We start from the raw sequence: 18,395 nt of genomic DNA, 5'->3' as shown, positions 1-18,395 counted from the left end.
ACTTTATTCCCTGCACTGCCTCACCCCCAAAGTTTTACCTCAGACTGGGCACATAGGTCCTTATACACAGTTTCCACAGTATAGCAGACTTCTTTGAGCTCCATTTCCAGATGGCTGATCTTTGCCATCTTCTGGGTGAATTCCTGGAGTCTTTCCTGAATGATCTTGCTGTGGTGGCTGTACACCTCGTACATCCTCTCCTCCAACTTCTCTGTCAGATCAGAGACCTTGCAAAAAGTAACCAAGAATTACACTGACTGCAGGTAAAATTTTATGTTACTTTTTTTTTTTTTTTTGAGACATAGTCCTGCTGTGTAGCTCAGTTATCTTCCTGTCTCAAAGTCCTTAGTGCTGGGATTATATACACACAGTATATACCACCATTCCCAGTTCTTATATTTCAGATGGTCAGTCTCATGTAGTGAGGACTGGCCTTGAACATGTTATGTAGTTGAGGGTGGTTTTGAATGCCTGACCCTAGAGCTGGAATTATAGGGATAGGCCTGTAATCCCAGCACTCCAGAGGCAGAGGCAGGCAAAATCACTGTGAGTTCTAGGCCAGCCTGGTCTACAAAGGAAGTTCAGGAAAGCCAAGATAACACAGAGAAACCCTGTCTTGAAAAACTTTAAAAAAAAAAAATTCAGTTGGTTCTTCACATTAAATCGAGGAATGATTAAAAAACAACAGGAAAGGTAAAATCTGTAGGAAATCAGATGTATAATCCTAGCACCTGGAAGTAGAGGCAGGCGGGGTCTCCTAGGCTACACATTGAGTTCTAGGCCATCTAGAGTTATATAGAAAGCTCTACCTCAAACAAAAATTGGGGCTGGGGAGATGGCTCAGAGGTTAAGAGCACTGCTCTTCCAGACGTCCTAAGTTCAATTCCCAGCAACCACATGAGGGCTCACAACCATCTAGAATGAGATCTGGTGCCCTCTTCTGGGATGCAAGGGGAACGGGTAGGTAAAAACAATGTATACATAATAAACAAATCTTAAAATAAAATGTACAGAAAGGCATGCATCAGCTCTGTGCAAATACTAACTCATTTGATATGAGAGGACTGAGCACCAACTAAAACACTGGCATCCTTGAGATTCTGGAACTAATCCTCTTATTGTATACCAAGGAAAGGCTGTAGCTGGTCTTTGCTAATTTGTGAGTTCTTTCTTTTTCCTACCTTTTATCCTCCTGGTTTCACCCCTAACACTAGGTAGGAGAGAAACAAGGATGGGGGAAGAGAGGAATTAGAGAAATTCCTGTATCTAATTTCTTTCCTTTTGTTTGTTCTTTGACCACGGCTACTAACAAAACCCAACCAACAACCACTGACTTCCCCTATAGGGGCCCTCTAATTTATATAACCCCTGAAAAGTTCCCAGAATTCCAAATGCCACACAATTGCAGAAACTATCTGCAGCTGGCAAAGCCAGGCCTCTGCTAGAGCACGAGACAAACTATGGTCAGCTGCATATCCCACACCCGGGACTAAAATAAAAGCATATTCTTACATTTCTGTGTTCTGTTTTGTTTTATTGAGACAGGGGTTCTCTTTGTGGCCTTGCCTGTCCTGGACTTACTTTGTAGACTAGGCTGGTCTCAAACTCACAGAGATCCACAGGTCTCTGCCTCCCTGAGTGCTGGGATTACAGGTGTGTCCCATTGTACCTGACTATTTCTATGTGTGTGGTTTGTTATTTTGTTTGGGTTTTTCCAGACAAGATTTCTCTGTGTAACAGCCCTGGCTGTCCTGGAACTCTCTTTGTAGACCAGGCTGGCTTAAAACTCAGTGATCTGCCTGCCTCTGCCTCCCAAGTGCTGGGATTAAAGGTGTGCGCCACCAGGTGTGTATTTTAGAACCAACTATCCCATTCCAGACCAGACCACAGCTACTTTCTACAGACACATGAGTAGGCAAACCACAGCCAGGCCTGTTAGAGCAGGCCTATAATCCTAGTTACTCAGAAAGCTGAGGCGGGAATCTTACAAGTTAAGGCCAACTGGGCAAGTGAGACCCTGCTTCAAAATAAGAAGGCTGGGGCATAAATATAGCCCAGTATTAGAATACTGATCTAGCAACCTTAAGGCTCCTGAATTAGGGATCCTAAGCCTGGCTCCCTTATATCATTCACCCACCCACCCCAAAGATATGGGTGTTTTGCCTGCTTGTCTATATGTATAACATGCATTTCTAGTGACTGTGGAGGTCAGAAGAGGGCATCTGGTTACTGGAGCTGTAGTCATAGGCAGTTATAAGGTACCTGTCATGGGTAACTTACAGTTAGGAGTCAAACCCAGTCCTCTAGAAGAGCAGTAAGAGCTCTTAACTAATGAGCTATCTCAAGTCTCACCTACCTCCCACCCCTACCCTTTTTTTGAGAAAGACTCACTATATAGTACAACTTGAAACTCATTATATATACCAGGCTGGCCTTGGACCTACAGAGATTTGCCTGCCTCTACTTCCCAAGTGCTGGGATTAAAGGCGGAACTTCCATACCTAGTTTACCACTTAAAATACTGTGTGTGAACCTGGTCGTGGTGCCACATGCTTTTAATTACAACACTCAGGAGTCAGAGGCAAGTGATTGAGTTCAAGCACAGCCTGGTCTACAGAGAGTTCCAGGGCAGCCAGAGCTACAGAGAAACCCTGTCTCTGAGAAGGAAGGAAGGAAGGAAGGAAAGAAAGAAAGAAAGAAAGAAAGAAAGAAAGAAAGAAAGAAAGAAAGAAAGAAAGAAAAAGTGTGTGTAAATGGTTATCAAACCAACAGCAGTTTTCAAGTTAGGCAAATGTTCTATCATAAGCAACAAATTCATCCAAAAGCATTCATTTCTAAGCTTTACTTTTCTCACTTATGATATGGCCAACCTATTTATTGACTGTTTTAGAGTAAAATGAGAACTATGAGCAAAGCGCCTGCCTAGCAGGGTGTCTGGAACCTGACAGATGTCAGACCATACAGGCCCTGCCTTCCCCCTGAGGAGTCTTTTACCTTCATCTTGAGGCTGTCCCTGAAGTTGGTCATAAGTGCATGGTCCTTCTGTCTGCTCTCATTGATGTTTTCGATCAGGTCCTGGGCTCTCTTCTTCAGGATTTCAATGCTAGAGTGCAGAGAGGAGAAGGGGCCTGGCAGCAGGTAGTTGGCACTAAGACAGAGACACAAAGTTAAACTTTGACCTCATAAGTACTGAAATAATCAACCATGTTCTCCAAAAAGTAGCTGATATCATTGGAGCTCAGTGGTAGAATATACATGCTTACAACAAGCACACAGCATGCAAACACACTCACATGGGAGCAGGGAAAACATCATCGGAATAAACTGTATGGTATGAGTAAGGAAGGTATGGGTCACCGCCTTCATGGTTGACACAGGGCAGCCTCCCAACCCTTGAATAACCTAGAGCTGAACTAGGGTGTAAGCCTAAAATGCCTGCAATTCCAGGACAAGATTTATGCAGCGCAAAGCCACTGTTCTGAAATGTGTGTGTGTGTGTGTACACCACTGGCTTCTCTGAAATGAGCACTCTGGTAGTTTAAATAAGAACACACACACACACCCTCATATGTTGAAGACGTGGTCCCAGTTGGTGGAAATATTTGGGAAGAATTAAGGGGTATTTTAGGGAGTATTGGAGTCAGCTCAAGACACCCCAAGACCAACTTTTCAGCACAAAGGAGATTTGTCCCAGAAGACAGGGATAAGGGGTAAAGACAGGATATAGAGGACTCTAGGGAGAGGTGCGGGGAACAAAGGAGAGAGGAGAAAGAGGGCAAGGGAGAGGGGGGACGGATGTTTGTTCTAGAGTGAGACAAAGGGCTGCCTCTGAATAGAGAGGACAAAGTGCTGGCCCATAAGCAAATGGCAGATTATGAAAGTAAAATGGAAAACCTTGTGTTAGAACGAGGTGTTTAATTTTAATTGGGTATGTTTATTAGATGAGCCAAAGGGGGCTTTTGCTTACTAGACTTCAATACTTTGATAGCCGGACCTTGGTAGTCAACCTCAGGAGGAAGAAGAAGTGGTCATATAAGGGAATAGACCTTGGGGACTAGCTTTAGAAATGTAACCTAAAGGTTTTTAACAAGGCAGAGGGAACTGGGAAGAAGAGTAAAGCCTGACAGAGCCATGTCTGAGAGCTGGCTAGAGTCCCTTCAAGTATGGCCTTGTTGGAGGAGATGTGACATTGGGGTTTTGAGGTTTCAAAAGACTAGCAGCAGCCAGGCATGGTGTTGCACGCCGTTAATCCCAGCACTCGGAAGGCAGAGGCAGGGGATTGCTGTGAGTTCGAGGCCAGCCTGCTATACAAAGCAAGTCCAGGACAGCCAAGGCTAACACAGAGAAACCCTATCTCGAAAAACCAGAAAAACAAAACAAAACAAAACCCAAAAGACGAGCACCATTCCCAGTATGCTCTCTGCTTTCTGTTTGTGAATCAAGATGTGAACTCTCAGCTGCTGCTGAGAGTAACCCTGCCACCATGTATAAACCCCATGTATCTACACCACTGTGTGCTTGTCGTGCATGACCAGAAGCTCTGCGTGCTGTCCTGGTTGCCTCTGTGCTCCAGCATGCCATTGTCCAGAGCCCATTTTGTTGTTGGTTTTGAGACAGTACCACATTCTTTAGCCCAGGTTGTTTTCAAACTCAAGGCAATACTCCTGCCTCAACCTTTTAAGTGCAGGGATTACAGACGTGAGCCACCATGCATTAGTTCCACCATCTATTGAATGAATGAGGGACACAGCTGACCTGCTATTCCACCTCCAGCTGCATGCAGAGACTCAACTGCATAGTTCTCCAATGCCTATCCCCTAAGATTGCTCTAGAAAGGCAGGAACAACACAGTGAAGGCAGCTACATAAAGCATGGGAACTAGTCGGCCAACCCTTAAACAGGATCTTTGACCTCTGGGGCTGCAGCCAGTCATGTGTCCAAGTCCGCCTGAGATGGAGCTCACTACATACTGTGTGGCTTAGATGCTTTAGGGCAGCCATGCTCTCCTTGCTCATGCCCAGAGCTGGCAAGCAGACTCCAAAGGCCTGGTCTTGGCTCCCCTGCGCTCTGCTTCCTTCCTGTATAGCTTCAAACTAGAACTCTGCCTTCAAAGCTTACTGGTGGCCACAGCTCCTCTTCCCTGTCATGCCCTCTCACAAAAACCACTCTGCCTCTCCACAACCAAATGTTTTCTCTTTTTCCATATTCCATGTGCTAGTTAGGTCATCTAGGACACAGGCTAGCGTCACCTAAGAAAAGAAAACCTCAACTGAGAAAAATGCCTCCATTAAATTGGCCTGTAGGCAACTCTGTGGGCATTTTTCTTGTTTAATGACTGGTGTGGGATGACCCAGCCCACTGTGGGTGGTGCACTCGATCTGATCCTGGGCTGTATAAGAAAGCAGGCTGGGCAAGCCATGTGAGCAGTGTTCCCCATGGCCTCTGCTTCAGTTCCCGCCCCCAGGTTCCTGTCCTGCTTGAATTCTTAGCTTGGCTTTGCTCAGTGATGGATTGTGATTGGGATGTGTAATTGAAATAAACCCTTTCTTCTCCAATTTGCTTTTGGTCATGGTGTTTTATCACAGCAATAGAAAGCAAACCAGGACTGGACTCCCTCTGGAGGCGAGAATGGTCCTAGAAACACTGCAGCCCCAGGGCCATTTGTCATCCTATGCTGATCTCACGTTTTTATACTTCCCACTAGTAATCCCTAAGTGTCAGAATTCTCCTGCTGTGTCCATACATAAACCTCACTAGCCAGCGGTGGTGGCACACACCTTTAATCCCAGCACTTGGGAGGCAGAAGCAGGTGGATTTCTGAGTTCAAGGCCAGCCTGGTCTACAGAGGACCTGGTGCAGCAGCAGCCTACAGAATGGGAAAAGATGTATCAACTTCTGATAGAGGACTAATATTCAAAATATATAAAGAACGCAAGAAACTAGATATAAAAAAGCAAATAATGTGATTTTAAAATGGGGTACATAATTTTCAATAGAGGAAATGCAAATAGCTGAGAAACAAAGAAATGTTCAACATTCTTAGCCATCAGGGAAGTGTTAATCAAAACCACTTTGAGATTTCATCTTACACCTATCAGAAAGTCAACAACACAAGTAACAGCTCATGCTAGTGAGGATGTGGAATAAGGGAAACACTCATCCATTTCTGTTTGGAGCATAAACATATACAGTTACTATGAAAATCAGTGTGGCTGATTCCCTCAGAAAGATGAAACTCTATCGCAAAATCCAGCTATATCACTCTTAGGCATCTACCCAGAGGATGCTTCACTCTACCACAAGAGCACTTGTTCAACCATGTTCACTGCTACTTTATTCACAATAGCCAGAACTTGGAAACAACCTAGATGTCCTTCAACAGAACGGATAATTTTATTTTATATGCATGGGTATTTTGTCTGCATGTATGTATGTGTACCATATGTGTGCCTGGTGCCCACAGAAGACAGAAGAGAGCATCAGATCCCTTGGAACTAGAATCATAGAGTTGTAAACTGTCATGTGGATGATGTAAATCAAATCTAGGTCCCCTGGAAGAACAGCAAAGGCTCTTAACTGCTGAGCCATCTCTCCAGCTCCTCCTCCTAACTATGTCTTTCTGTGTTTCTCCTACACCACCCTAGGCTACCCTCATCCTACCAGTTTGTAGAAAGAGCTACCTATACTAATATGTATTTTTCTACCTCCCATCCACTTTCCTGCACACTGCAATGAGGTTCCTGCCTCAGTTTTCAAATAAAACAGCTCTTGGCAAGGTATCCAGTGAGGAGGCACTGCAGCTGGGCCCTCCACATTCCATACTATAACTCCCTTGGCAACTGCTGTCACTACGTTGGTCTATACCACCATAAACATCTGTAGGCCAGCCGACAATTCGCAAGAGTCTGTTCTTTAATTTACTATATGGATCCTAGAAATCAAACTCAGGTCCTAAGGCACAGAGGCAGCACCTTGCCCCCCCCATGAGCCGTATCACTGACTCTGCTGTCTTCTACCTCCTGATGTTCCCACCTATGCCTTTGAGCCCTTCCGAAGCTCAGGCTACCTTTTCCCCAGGGCATCCTTGTAATGTGGGGTGCCTGGGTAGTGTCACTTCTACCGGAAACCTGGATCCTCTAGAAGAGCAGTTGTCAGCCTGTGGGGTACAACTCCTTTGGGGACGAACAATCCTTTCACAGGAATTGCCTAAGACCATCATAAAACACAGACATTGGGGGCTGGAGAGATGGCTCAGAGATTAAGAGCACTGATTGCTCCTCCAGAGGTCCTGAATTCAATTCTCAACACCCACATGGTGGCTCACAATCATCTATAAAGTGATCTGATGCCCTCTTCTGGCCTGCAGGTGTACATGCAGGCCGAGCAATGTATACATAATCATAAATAAACAATTTTTTTGTTTTTTTGAGGCAAGGTTTCTCTCTGTAGCCTTGGCTGACCTGGACCAGGCTGGCCTCGAACTCATGGTGATCTGCCTGCCTCTGCCTCTCCAGTGCTGGGATTAAAAGTTTGCACTACCATGCCCAACTAATAAATCTTAAAAAAACAAAACAAAACAAAACAAAAAACCCCACAGACATTTACATTATGATTCATAGCAGTAGCACAACTACAGTAATGAAATAGTAACAAAAGTAATTTATGGCTGGGGGTCACCACAACATGAGGAACTGTTTTGAAGGGTTGTAGTATTAAGAAGGTTGAGAACCACTGCTCTACAAAGTACTCCTGCTTGGCCTTAGTGTACACATCACTTATAGTGTTGCTGTCTTTGTCTATGACCTAGCCAACTCTAGTCTCCCGGAGGGCTGGGGCCTTGTAGAAGTCATCTTCTTTATCTTCGTGTGGGAGAAGCAATAAACCGGCAGGCAATAAATTAATGATTCCTTTTGTTTGGTTGGTTGTTTGAGACAAGGTTTCACTGTGTAGCCCTGGCTGTTCTGGAACTCACAGAGATCTGCCTCCCAAGTGCTGGGATTAAAGGCATGTACCACCACAGCTTGGCTATTTTTTTTTTTTTTTTAGACAGGGCCTTTCTGTGTAGCCTTGGCTGTCCTAGACTTGCTTTGTAGACCAGGCTGTTCTAGAACTCACAGCGATTCACCTGCCTCTACCTCCCGAGTGCTGGGACTAAAGGCATGTGCCACCACACCCAGCAAATTAATGATTTTTTTATTAATTAATTTATTATGTGTACAATGTTGTGTCTGCACGTACAACTGCACACCAGAAGAGGGCACCAGATCTCATTATAGATGGTTATGAGCCAACACATGGTTGCTGGGAATTGAACTCAGGAGCTTTGGAAGAGCAGTTAGCACTCTTAATCTCTGAGCCATCTCTCCAGCACCAAATTAATGATTCTTGAGGGCTTTCATTACCACTAATACTTAGGTTACCCCCAAATTTTTTTCTCATCCCATGACCTTCTTCAGATCTCCCAACAAGGTATCTTCTTTCAGACCTCTCAGAAAAACTATCCCCAAAACATTCAAGCCTTAGCCCACCAATTAGCATCTCCCTTCTTCACCCTACACAAGATCCCATCCTGTCTCCTCTTAGTAAATGATGTGTAAAGCCACCTGATCCCCACACTAGAAACTTAGCAGCCAGCCTAGACTTGGGCTTCTCTGGCCCTCCATGTCCTATCTGGAATCTTCTAGTTTCTACCTTTTGAATTTTTTTTCTTACAATCTAGTATCCTTTGCAGATATATATATATATATATCTGCACCATTTCTCACCTGGACCCTTAGTGACCTTTCTGTGTGGTATCCTAAGAAAGACCTCCAAAGCAGTGGTGGTGTCCACCTTTAATCCGAGCACTTGGGAGACAGAAGCAGGTGGATGTCTGTGAATATGAGGCCAGCCTGGTCTACAAAGCGAGTCAGACAAGGCTATATAGAGAAACCCTGTCTCAAAAAAACAAAAAGAAAAAGAAAGACCTCCAGTGCTACAGGGTCAAATCTAAATTCCTTGTACAACAGACAAGGTTTTCCAGGGCCTGGGTCTGCACCCTTCCAGCCTTACTATTTTGTTTTCAATGCAGAGGTGGGCCCCAGGCTCTGTACATGCTAGGTATGTTCTCTACTACTGACCCTCTGTCCCAGCAATCTGGCCCTTCCACAGAAAATGTCCCCAAACCCATTAGCCTTTACCTAGAACCACTTTCCCTTTCTGCGTCTGTCAAAGACCTAAGTTCCCCTTCTGCTCTTGACCGTGACTGCCTTACTTTGGTTTTGGTGCACAGGTGCTCAGGATGGAGACGGCAATTCTCTTCAGTGCTTTCTAGCACCTCAGAGGCTTCACCTTGTGCTGTCTGTTCTGCTGACAGAAGTACTCTGGGATCCTCGCTCTCATGCCGCCTTTTACCCAGCTTGCCTTGTCTTGACCCTGAACCAACTCAAGTTCAAGGACTTTGAGTAGACTCAATCTTGCCAGGTGTTTCTTTTTGTATAATTCTTTGCAACCTGACTGAACTTTTTTTTTTTTTTTTTAAAGATATATTTATTTATGCTGGACGTGGTGGCGCACACCTGTAATCCCAGCGCTCGGGAGGCAGAGGCAGGAGGATCGATGTGAGTTCGAGTGCAGCCTGGTCTACAAAGTGAGTCCAGGACAGCCAAGGCTACACAGAGAAACCCTGTCTCGAAAAAAAAAAAAAAAGTAAAAAAAAAAAAAAGATTTATGTATGTATGTATGTATGTATACAGTGTTGTGTGCATATACACCTGCAGGCCAGAAGAGGGCATCAGATCTCATTATAGATGGTTATGAGCCACCATGTGGTTTCTGGGAATTGAACTCAGGACCTCTGGAAGAGGAGGCAGTGCTGTTGTTAACCACTGAACCATCTCTCCAGCCCCTGAACTCCTAATGGCTCCAAGATGTTCTCCTCCAATACTCAAGAGATGAGGGGACAGGTTTTTAATGACAGCTACAGAATAGTGAGAAACCATTTGAATCCAACTAATTCCAATTTTGTGGTAGGACAAAAGCCAGCGTCAGATGTCTACTGAGAGCTTCTTTACTTTTCCAAAACCGGCTTTTGTGGGTTTCAGCTTTCCATTTCATTTTTCCTAATACTCAGCAGCTGCATATCAGTCAAGACGCTAATGAATCATCCGCTTCCCTGGGTCTGCACTCACCAATTAGCTTTAATAAACAAAATGTGTGGTGTCCTCTCTGCAGGCTTCTTCAGTTCCTGGGCTGACTTCTGTGGCAGAACCCTGGACTGAGGCCAGGCAATGGAAGACAGCCCATTACAGTTGCCTGGTGTGCTTGGCCTGCACAGGGCTTGGGATAGGGGGCTTGTAAGCATATCAATGTGCCCATCTATTATGTCTGTCCTTCTAAGAAGCCCCTAATCAGTTCCAAGAATTAGAAGAGTTCCCAAGCAGGGCCCACGCTGGCAGGGGGCCCAGGAAATGGGTCTAAGTGAAGAGACCATCTGTTCGCTCCAGGTAAAGCTATGATTGGCAGGCGTATGAGCCAGAGCTACTCACTGATGGGGCCTTCCACCACGGCCTCTCACAGATAACACAAATAAATAAGCCACCAGCCACTTATGACCATCTCAAGGGCAGTCCCAGGAGAGAGGCCCACAGAATTCGGCACTCAGACAAAATGATGTTTTGCTGAAGTTCTGCCAACAAGGGGGAAGGTTTGAGTGGAAGCTGATGAGCCAGTTCCTCACCCACCTCCCCTCCAGAAATGTGTTAATATTTCAATCATGTTGCCGAGTGTTGGCTGCTGATCCATTAACTGGTCCCTGTGATGACTTTTATCCATCTGGTTTTTGGCTCTGGTAGAGGTCCTTCAAGTTTGTAAATGCTTTCTTTGCCTGTGCCTCTTCACCACAGAGATTCTGGTCTAAGGATGCTATTTGCACAACATTTATCAAATGAATGGTTCACTCATATTTGCCTATTTTCTTGTCTCTAATAGCACAGGTCTAGAAAGCATTCTGCCCTGTGTCTTGCTTTCCTACTGAGAAAGGGAAAGAAAAGGGAAAATGGCTTTGTCTGGAACCATTTTTTTTTCTTTTTTTTTTCTTGAGACAGGGTTTCTCTGTGTAGCCTTGGCTGTCCTGGAACTCTCTCTGTGAGTTCCGCCTGCCGAGTGCTGGGATCAAAGGCATGCGTCACCATGCCCCGCTTGTCTAGAGGCTCTTACTCCGGCCTTAAGTGAGCTCATTCAGTCCACAACTGTCACCACAACCACCACTCCCATAGCATGCCCACAGTCCCTTTGTCATACCACTTTGAGTTCTAGCTCAGAAATCCCAATTGCGATTTCTCACTTTGGCTGTACATGATCATGTGAATGTCCCCGAATACCGAAAACACACATCAAAAATAAATAAATAAAAATAAAAAAAGAAAGGAAAAGGGGAGGTGTGTAACCATGCCAAGAAGAAAGCAGGGGTGTCCTTGGTAAGCATTGAACTACTTGGCTCTCTGAGGGACAGGGAAAGCCCTGATTTGTAGTTTGCCAAATGCCACTCTGCAAATATTCCCACTATAGCAAATATCAGGCTTCTAACATAAACTTGCGGACTTGGGAAGAGACATATAGATCCAGCTCTTGAGTCAAGCAGTCTGACATATGCCTTTAACCCAACTACTTTGGGCTGAGGCAGAAGAATATGAGTTCAAGACTAGCTTTGTCTAGGGTGAGTTCCAGGACAGCCAGGGATACATGGAGAAACTGTCTCAGAAAACAAAACAAAGAATCAGCTCTTGAAAAACAAGTAGGAAAAAAAAAAAAAAAAAAAAGAAAGAAAGAAAGAAAGAAAAACAAGTAGGAGGGGCTAGAGAGATGGTTTTGCAGTTGAGAGCACTGATTACTCTTCCATAGGACCCAGGTTCAGTTCCCAGCATCCACATGGCAGCTCACAGCTATCTGTAACTCCCAAGATCTGACCTTCACACAGACATACATGCAGGCAAAACACCATGGCACATAAAATAATAAATTATTTTTAAAAAGAAAGAAAAAACAAAAACAAGTAGGAGCCAGCTCTAGTATACCATAGATAGGACAATCTCTTCCTGCCTCTTCCCTACGGAAAGGCCTTTTCCCAATCTATCCTACTAAATGGCACCCCAGACTGAAGCCCCAAACCTGATCCCTCTCCACTCAATTCCCCTCAAATCATTTTCTGCATAGTAGCCAAAGCCCTTATTTCTTTTTTTGTTTTTGTTTTGAGACAGTCTCACTATGTAGCCCCAGCTGTCCTAGCACTCACCATTTAGTGAGCCTTAAACTCAAGAGATATGCCTGCCTCTACACCCCAAGTGCTGGATTAAAGCTGTGCACCACACCCAGCCAGCATCTTTTTTATAACAGGAACTTGTGTGTGTCATGTCTCTCGCCCAGCAGTTTCTACTAAGTATAATCACCTTTCTTCTAGAGCCTATTAAGATACCTAAATTTGTGGATACTCATACCTTCTACAAAATGGTGTAACATTTACATAGAACCTACAAATATCCTTCTGTAGACTCCAATCATATCTGGGTGACTTATAATACCTGATGCAATTCAGGAGTGGTGGTGCACACCTGCTATCCCAGAACACAGGAGAAGAAGCAGCAACAGTTTAGGACAATTTTGTCTATGTATCAAGTTCAAGGCTAGCCTGGAATATATGAAGGACAAAGCCTAACCCCAGGCCAGCAGGATGGACCCATAGGTAAAAGCCGCTATTACACAAGCCTGGAAACCTGAGTTCAATCCCAGGAACCCAGATAAAAGTAGGAGAAGATGCTACATGCTAAATCTGTCATATGGACCTGGCAATTTGGAACCTGAGTATACAGGAGACTACATATACTACACCCCGACAAAAACTTGTATAAGGATGTTCACAGCACTGTTACATATAATAGTCAGATGTCTATTTGTCTATTGATAACAGACAAATAAATGTGTGGTAGATTCATAATATGGCATTTTATTCAGCCACAGGAAGACTGAAGTTCTCATAAAAGCTATGGTATATGGGTTGGAGAGATGGCTAAGTGGTTAAGAGTGCTGCCTGCTCTTCCAAAGGACCCGGGTTCAATTCCCAACACCCACATGGCAGCTCATAACTGTCTGTAACTCCAAGATCTGACACCCCCACACCAATGCATATAATTAAATTAAATTAAATTAAATATTTTTAAAAGGCTATGGTATAAATAACATGCCAAGAGAAGAAAGCTAGACACAAAAGAGCACATGGCATATGACTCCACGCACATGAAATGTCCAGAATAGTCAAGTGTATGGAGACAACGCAAATTAATGATTACAGGGGATGGGGAAGAGGTAGGGACTTGGAGTTAAGGCTAGGAGGTATAAAGTTTGCTTTTGGAATGATGAAAGATATTTGAAGTTGACTAGTGATGGTGTATGGCTCTGTGACTACACTAAAAACTATTAAATCATATACTTCTACAGGTGAATTGCATGGCATGTCACAGGATGAGCATCCTTAATTCTAAATTCCAAAATCTAGGCTAGATATGGTAGTATACACCTTTAATCCCAGCACTGAGGAGGAAGATGCAGGCTGATCTCTGAGTCCAAGACCAACCTGGTCTGCACAGTGAGTTCTAGGATGCCAGGGTTACATATTGAGACTTTCCCTTAACAAAATAAACAAACAACCCCCAAATCCAAAACCACATGATGCTCAGAAAATTTCAGATGCAGGATGGCACACGCCTATAATCCTAGCACTTGGGAGGCTGATGCAAAAGGACCTTCAGTTCTAGGACAGTCTGATCTAAGTTATGCAGCAAGACCCTGCTAAAATAACAAGTCTTGAGTGAATGTGTGTTATTGACATGAACACAGCCATATCAAAAACATCAATGCCTCAGATTCCTGGGAATGGCAAAGCCTTCCCCTGGTCTGTATTCAGAAGTTGAGGGTGTGTGTACAAAGTATGAACCAGTTTTTTTCCCCTGAATGTTTGCAGCCTGAGCCTGCTCCCCTACAGAGACTTCCTAATGAGATTAGCTAAACCTCATTGTACACTATAAGCCTGTTGCCTCAATTGGTTAAAAAAGAAACATAAATGGACCAAGTTTCAGGACCGTTGCTGACGTGTCCCCATCAGAGCACAGGGCTCATCTTTTTTGTACATGTGCTGTCCTTTCTTTATTCCGTTGTTAGACCAGTCAGTGTCAGGCCCAAAGCCATGCAGGTTTCAGCAACTGGGAGTGTACATACAGTGACAGGGTGCTGGTCCACCATGAATAAGACACTGGGGACTGGAGAGATGGCTCAGCGGTTAAGAGCACTGTCTACTCTTCCAGAGGTCCTGAGTTCAATTCCCAGCAAACACATGACACAACCATCTATAATGAGATCTGGTGCCTTCTTCTGGTGTGCAGGTGTACATGCAAGCAGAACACTGTATAAATAAATAATAAAATAAATAAGTCTTAAAAAAAAAAAGAATAAGACACTGGATTTCATCCTCAATACAGCAAAAAGCAAAGAAAAACAAAAACCAAAAAAACTCAGGATGGACCATATATCTAAATATCTAAACAGTAAATTCAAAATCACAAAGTTAGAATGTAGAGAAAATCTAAATAACTTTGGAGTTGTAGTTGCTGTTGTTGTTTTTGACAGACTCACTATATAGGACTCACAATGCTAGGATTAAAGGTTTGTGCCACCAAGCCTGGCTTTGATGTCTTGTTTTTTGTTTTTTTGTTTTTTTCTTTTGGTTTTTCGAGACAGGATTTCTGTGTAGCCTTGGCTGTCCTGGACTCTTTGTGGACCAGACTGGCCTTGAAACTCACAGTGATCCACCTGCTTTTGCTTTCCAGAGTGCTGGATTATAGGTGTGTGCCATCACACCTGGCTTGGAACAAAATTCTTTTTTTTTTTTTTTTTTTTTAAAGATTTATTTATTTTTCTGCACTCCAGGGCTCTGTTTTCATGCACACTAGAAGAGGGAAACAGATCTCATTACAGATGGCTGTGAGTCACCATGTGGTTTCTGGGAATTGAACTCAGGATCTCTAGCAACCAGTGCTCTTAACCACTGAGCCATCTCTCCAGCTCTGGGAACAAAATTCTATAAAGAGTTAGACAGTAATTTGGTGAGGGAGGGGGGAGTCTCAAGATGTAGCCCTGGCTGGCTTGGATCCATTGGATTCTACACCCCAAAACTTTTTGATACAAAGTAGTCAAACTGTGTCATTTTTTTTTTTTTTTTTTTGCCCGGGTTGGGGGAGAGAGTTCAAAACAGAATTTCTCTGTGTAGCCTTGGCTGTCCCGGAACCATGTAGACCAGACTGGCCTTGAACTCAGAGCAATCCGCCTGCATCTACTCCGACTCTTAAACTTTCTAGTAGTTGGGAGGTGGAAGGCAGGAAGTTCAGAAATTCAATTCAAGGTCATCCTAGCTACCCCGCCAGGTTGAGGGCAGCCTGGGATATGTAAAACCCCACTGAAGAAAGAAAAGGAAAAGAGGGGAGAAAAAGGGTCTAATTGAATTATGTGTGTGCGCCTCTCTCCCTCCCTCTCCCCGCCCCCTTTTAATTTTTTGGGACTAGGTTTCTATGTAGCTTTGGCTGCTGTCCTGTCCAGCTCTGTAGACCAGACTGGCCTCGCGAACTCAAAGAGATCCACCTGCCTCTGCCTCCTGAGTGCTGGGATTAATAAAGGCATTTGGCACCACGCCCAGCCTAATTGTGTCTCTTACTACCACCCTCTCTTAATCTGCACTTAATCTCTACATGCCTGTACACCAGCTGTTCCTCTGTCTGGCACAGGCTCTTCCCTACCAAATGGCTACTTTTCAGTTTCTCCAGGGAATCTGCTAGGACCTAGAGGGTAAATCAGTCACCATCACTGTCATAGTTTTTCCTCACATCGTGTAGCATCTGGATTGCTACCATATCTGAATCTGAATCATCCATGGACTCAAATCACAAGTCTAATTTACAAGAGGAGCTGGGGATATGGCACTTGCTTGTATTTTGAAAAAAGATTTGGCCGGGCAGTGGTGGCGCATGCCTTTAATCCCAGCACTCGGGAGCCAGAGGCAGAGGCAGAGGCAGGTGGATCGCTGTGAGTTCGAAGCCAGCCTGGTCTACAGAAGGAGTCCAGGACAGCCAAGGCTACACAGAGAAACTCTGTCTCGAAAAGCCAAAAGATTTTGATTTTTATTCCGAATAGTATGCATAACTAGTATGGGGTGGGCACGCCTTTGATCTCAGCTCTTGGGAAGCAGAGGCAGCCAGATTTCTGTAAGTTCTAGTACAGCCTGGTCTACGGAGTTCCAGGCCAGCCGAGCCCTTCACACTGAGAGATGCCTCAGCAGTCAAGAGCACTTAATGCTCTTGCAAAGGACCTTCAGTAACAGCACTCACATGGTGGTTCACAACCACCCATGACCTGTTCCAGAGGATCTGACATCCTCTTCCAATGGGCACTAGGCACCTCCATAGGCACTAGGCATACAAACACACATCCGGGTAATACACTTACACCCATAAAATAAATCTTAGCCCAGCGTTGGTGGCGCACGCTTTTAATCCCAGCACTTGGGAGGCAGAGGCAGGTGGATCGCAGTGAGTTCGAGGCCAGCCTGGTCCACAGAGTGAGTTCCAGCACAGCCAAGGCTACACAGAGAAACCCTCTCAGAAAAAAGAAAGAAAGAAAGAAAGAAAAAACCGACCAACAACAAAGAAATGAAAAATAAAAATAAATAAATAAATAAAATAGATCTTAAAAAGGTTCAGAGAACCGCATTTTGCTGCTAAGCCTGAAGACCGGAGTTCCACCCCTGAACCACACGGTCCAACAGACTGTCCTCTGACTTTCACATGTTCACCGCTTCACACACATTTACAAAATAATTGTTTTTAAAAAGGTGGGGAGAAGGGGGTGCACAAGAGAGCATGAGGGTGAACATGAAGATGCTGTGCAGTGTTCTAGACAGGCTTCGAGCATCTTCGGTCAGGGAGGGGGATCCTGAAACTAAAGCTCCTGGGTAAAGAAAGGATGACTCCACGTCGTCAGCACCTGGAACCATTCGGGGCACCTGGAAGGCGTTAAGTCACCAGCGCAGAACGAGGCCAAGGGCAGACCTCGTGGAGTGAATCGCGTGAACGAGAGAGGGGTCCCGCGGGGTCCCCAGAAGACCAGCTGAGCCTGTCACCCCTCACCTGGCCGCCGCTGCGCTGGCCTCTTCCTCGGGGTTCTCTTTCCGCTGATGCTCCCCGCTCTCCACACTCGCCTGCGGGTCCTGGTCCTTTAACTGCGCGGGAGACGCGTCCACCTGCGAGCACAGGCAGCTCTTGGGAAGGCGCCTCGCCTGCCTGTTGGGCACCCCCAAAAGGGACGCGCTAGCGGGGAGGCAAGGACTAGCCGTGCTAGGGTCAGGGCTGAGGCTCCGGCCCCGGTGGGTGCGCTGAGACCTCCCGGCAGCTAGTAGGAACAAACAGGCGGCCGAGGCGGGCGTCCGCTTTGAGTTCGAGGCTCTACACTATGAGTTGTCTCCGCCCGGCTCCCGTAGCTCACCGCACGCCCCGCCCCCCCTCATAGCCTCGTGCGCCAGGCTCCCGCGGCTCCGTTAGTCAGGGAATCTCGCCTCGCCCGCCAAGCAGCAGCCCGAACCGTGGGGAACAGTCCCCAGGCTCAGGTCTGTCGGGGGGGGGAAGTCTCGAATTCCGGGGGGACCCCGTACCCCGCCCGCCTCCTTCGAAAGGAAAGCTGGCCCCTCACGTACCCCTTGACGCTCCATGTCGTCTTTCCCCCGCCTCGGCTTTCCCGCCCTTTGCGCGCGCCACGCCCTCTGTGCACGCCCCGCCCCGCGCACGTGCTGGAGCGCGCCCTGGCCCCGCCCCCTAACTGCGCGCAGTAGAGCGGTTAGGCCCCGCCCCTTGTGCTTACGCGCTGATTGCGGGCAGCGGCCAAGCTGTGTGTTTGTCTGAGCTCATAGTGCACGTGTGCGCCGCTCTGGCCGCTCAGAATTCAGGTAGTTTAACGAGTTTTTACTGTACCTGTACATGAGAGTTCCTCCCCTCTGCTCTACAATTTTTTTAAATTTATTTATTTATTTTGGTTTTTCGAGACAGGGTTTCTCTATATAGCCTTGGTTTTCCTGGGCTCTCTTTGACCAGGCTGGCCTCAAACTCACAGAGATCCACCTGCCTCTGCCTCCCAGGTGCTGGAATTAAAGGCGTGCGCCACTACCGCCCGGCCAAAAAAAAAATTTTTTTTCCCCAAAGAAATTTTTTCCAGGCAGGGTTTCTCTGTGTAGCCTTGGCTGTCCTGGAACTCAGTCTGTAGACAGGCTGGCCTGGAACCCACAGAGGCCCGCCCCTGCCTCCCAGTGTTACGCCCGGATTGATCCC

The 18,395-nt window shown here is 45.7% G+C and overlaps 1 protein-coding gene across 1 annotated transcript; it reads right to left on the bottom strand.

The window, feature by feature from the left end:
- Positions 1-20: 20 nt before the first annotated feature.
- On the bottom strand, positions 21-17,782 carry Syce2 (synaptonemal complex central element protein 2). Its single transcript, XM_051169333.1, has 4 exons — positions 17,768-17,782; positions 17,205-17,317; positions 2,995-3,148; positions 21-227 (listed from the first exon to the last, which is right to left on the bottom strand). The coding sequence occupies exons 1-4, from the start codon at positions 17,780-17,782 to the stop codon at positions 21-23; spliced, it is 489 nt and encodes a 162-aa protein (XP_051025290.1).
- Positions 17,783-18,395: the final 613 nt, after the last annotated feature.

Source organism: Acomys russatus, chromosome 26 (assembly GCF_903995435.1).
Source record: "Acomys russatus chromosome 26, mAcoRus1.1, whole genome shotgun sequence".
In the NCBI taxonomy this organism is placed as follows: Eukaryota; Metazoa; Chordata; class Mammalia; order Rodentia; family Muridae; genus Acomys; species Acomys russatus.
The sequence above is the reverse complement of the archived record's forward strand: the minus strand, read 5'-3'. Positions and strand labels throughout refer to the sequence as shown.

Bases quoted from the DNA above. Each gene is read 5' to 3' on its own strand.
- Syce2 (XM_051169333.1), bottom strand. The intron at 3,149-17,204 runs GTGAGGGGTGAC...TCTCTGTCTTAG, and splicing joins GCCAGCGCAGCGGCGGCCAG to TGCCAACTACCTGCTGCCAG. The intron at 228-2,994 runs GTAAAAGACTCC...ACTTTTTGCAAG, and splicing joins GGGACAGCCTCAAGATGAAG to GTCTCTGATCTGACAGAGAA.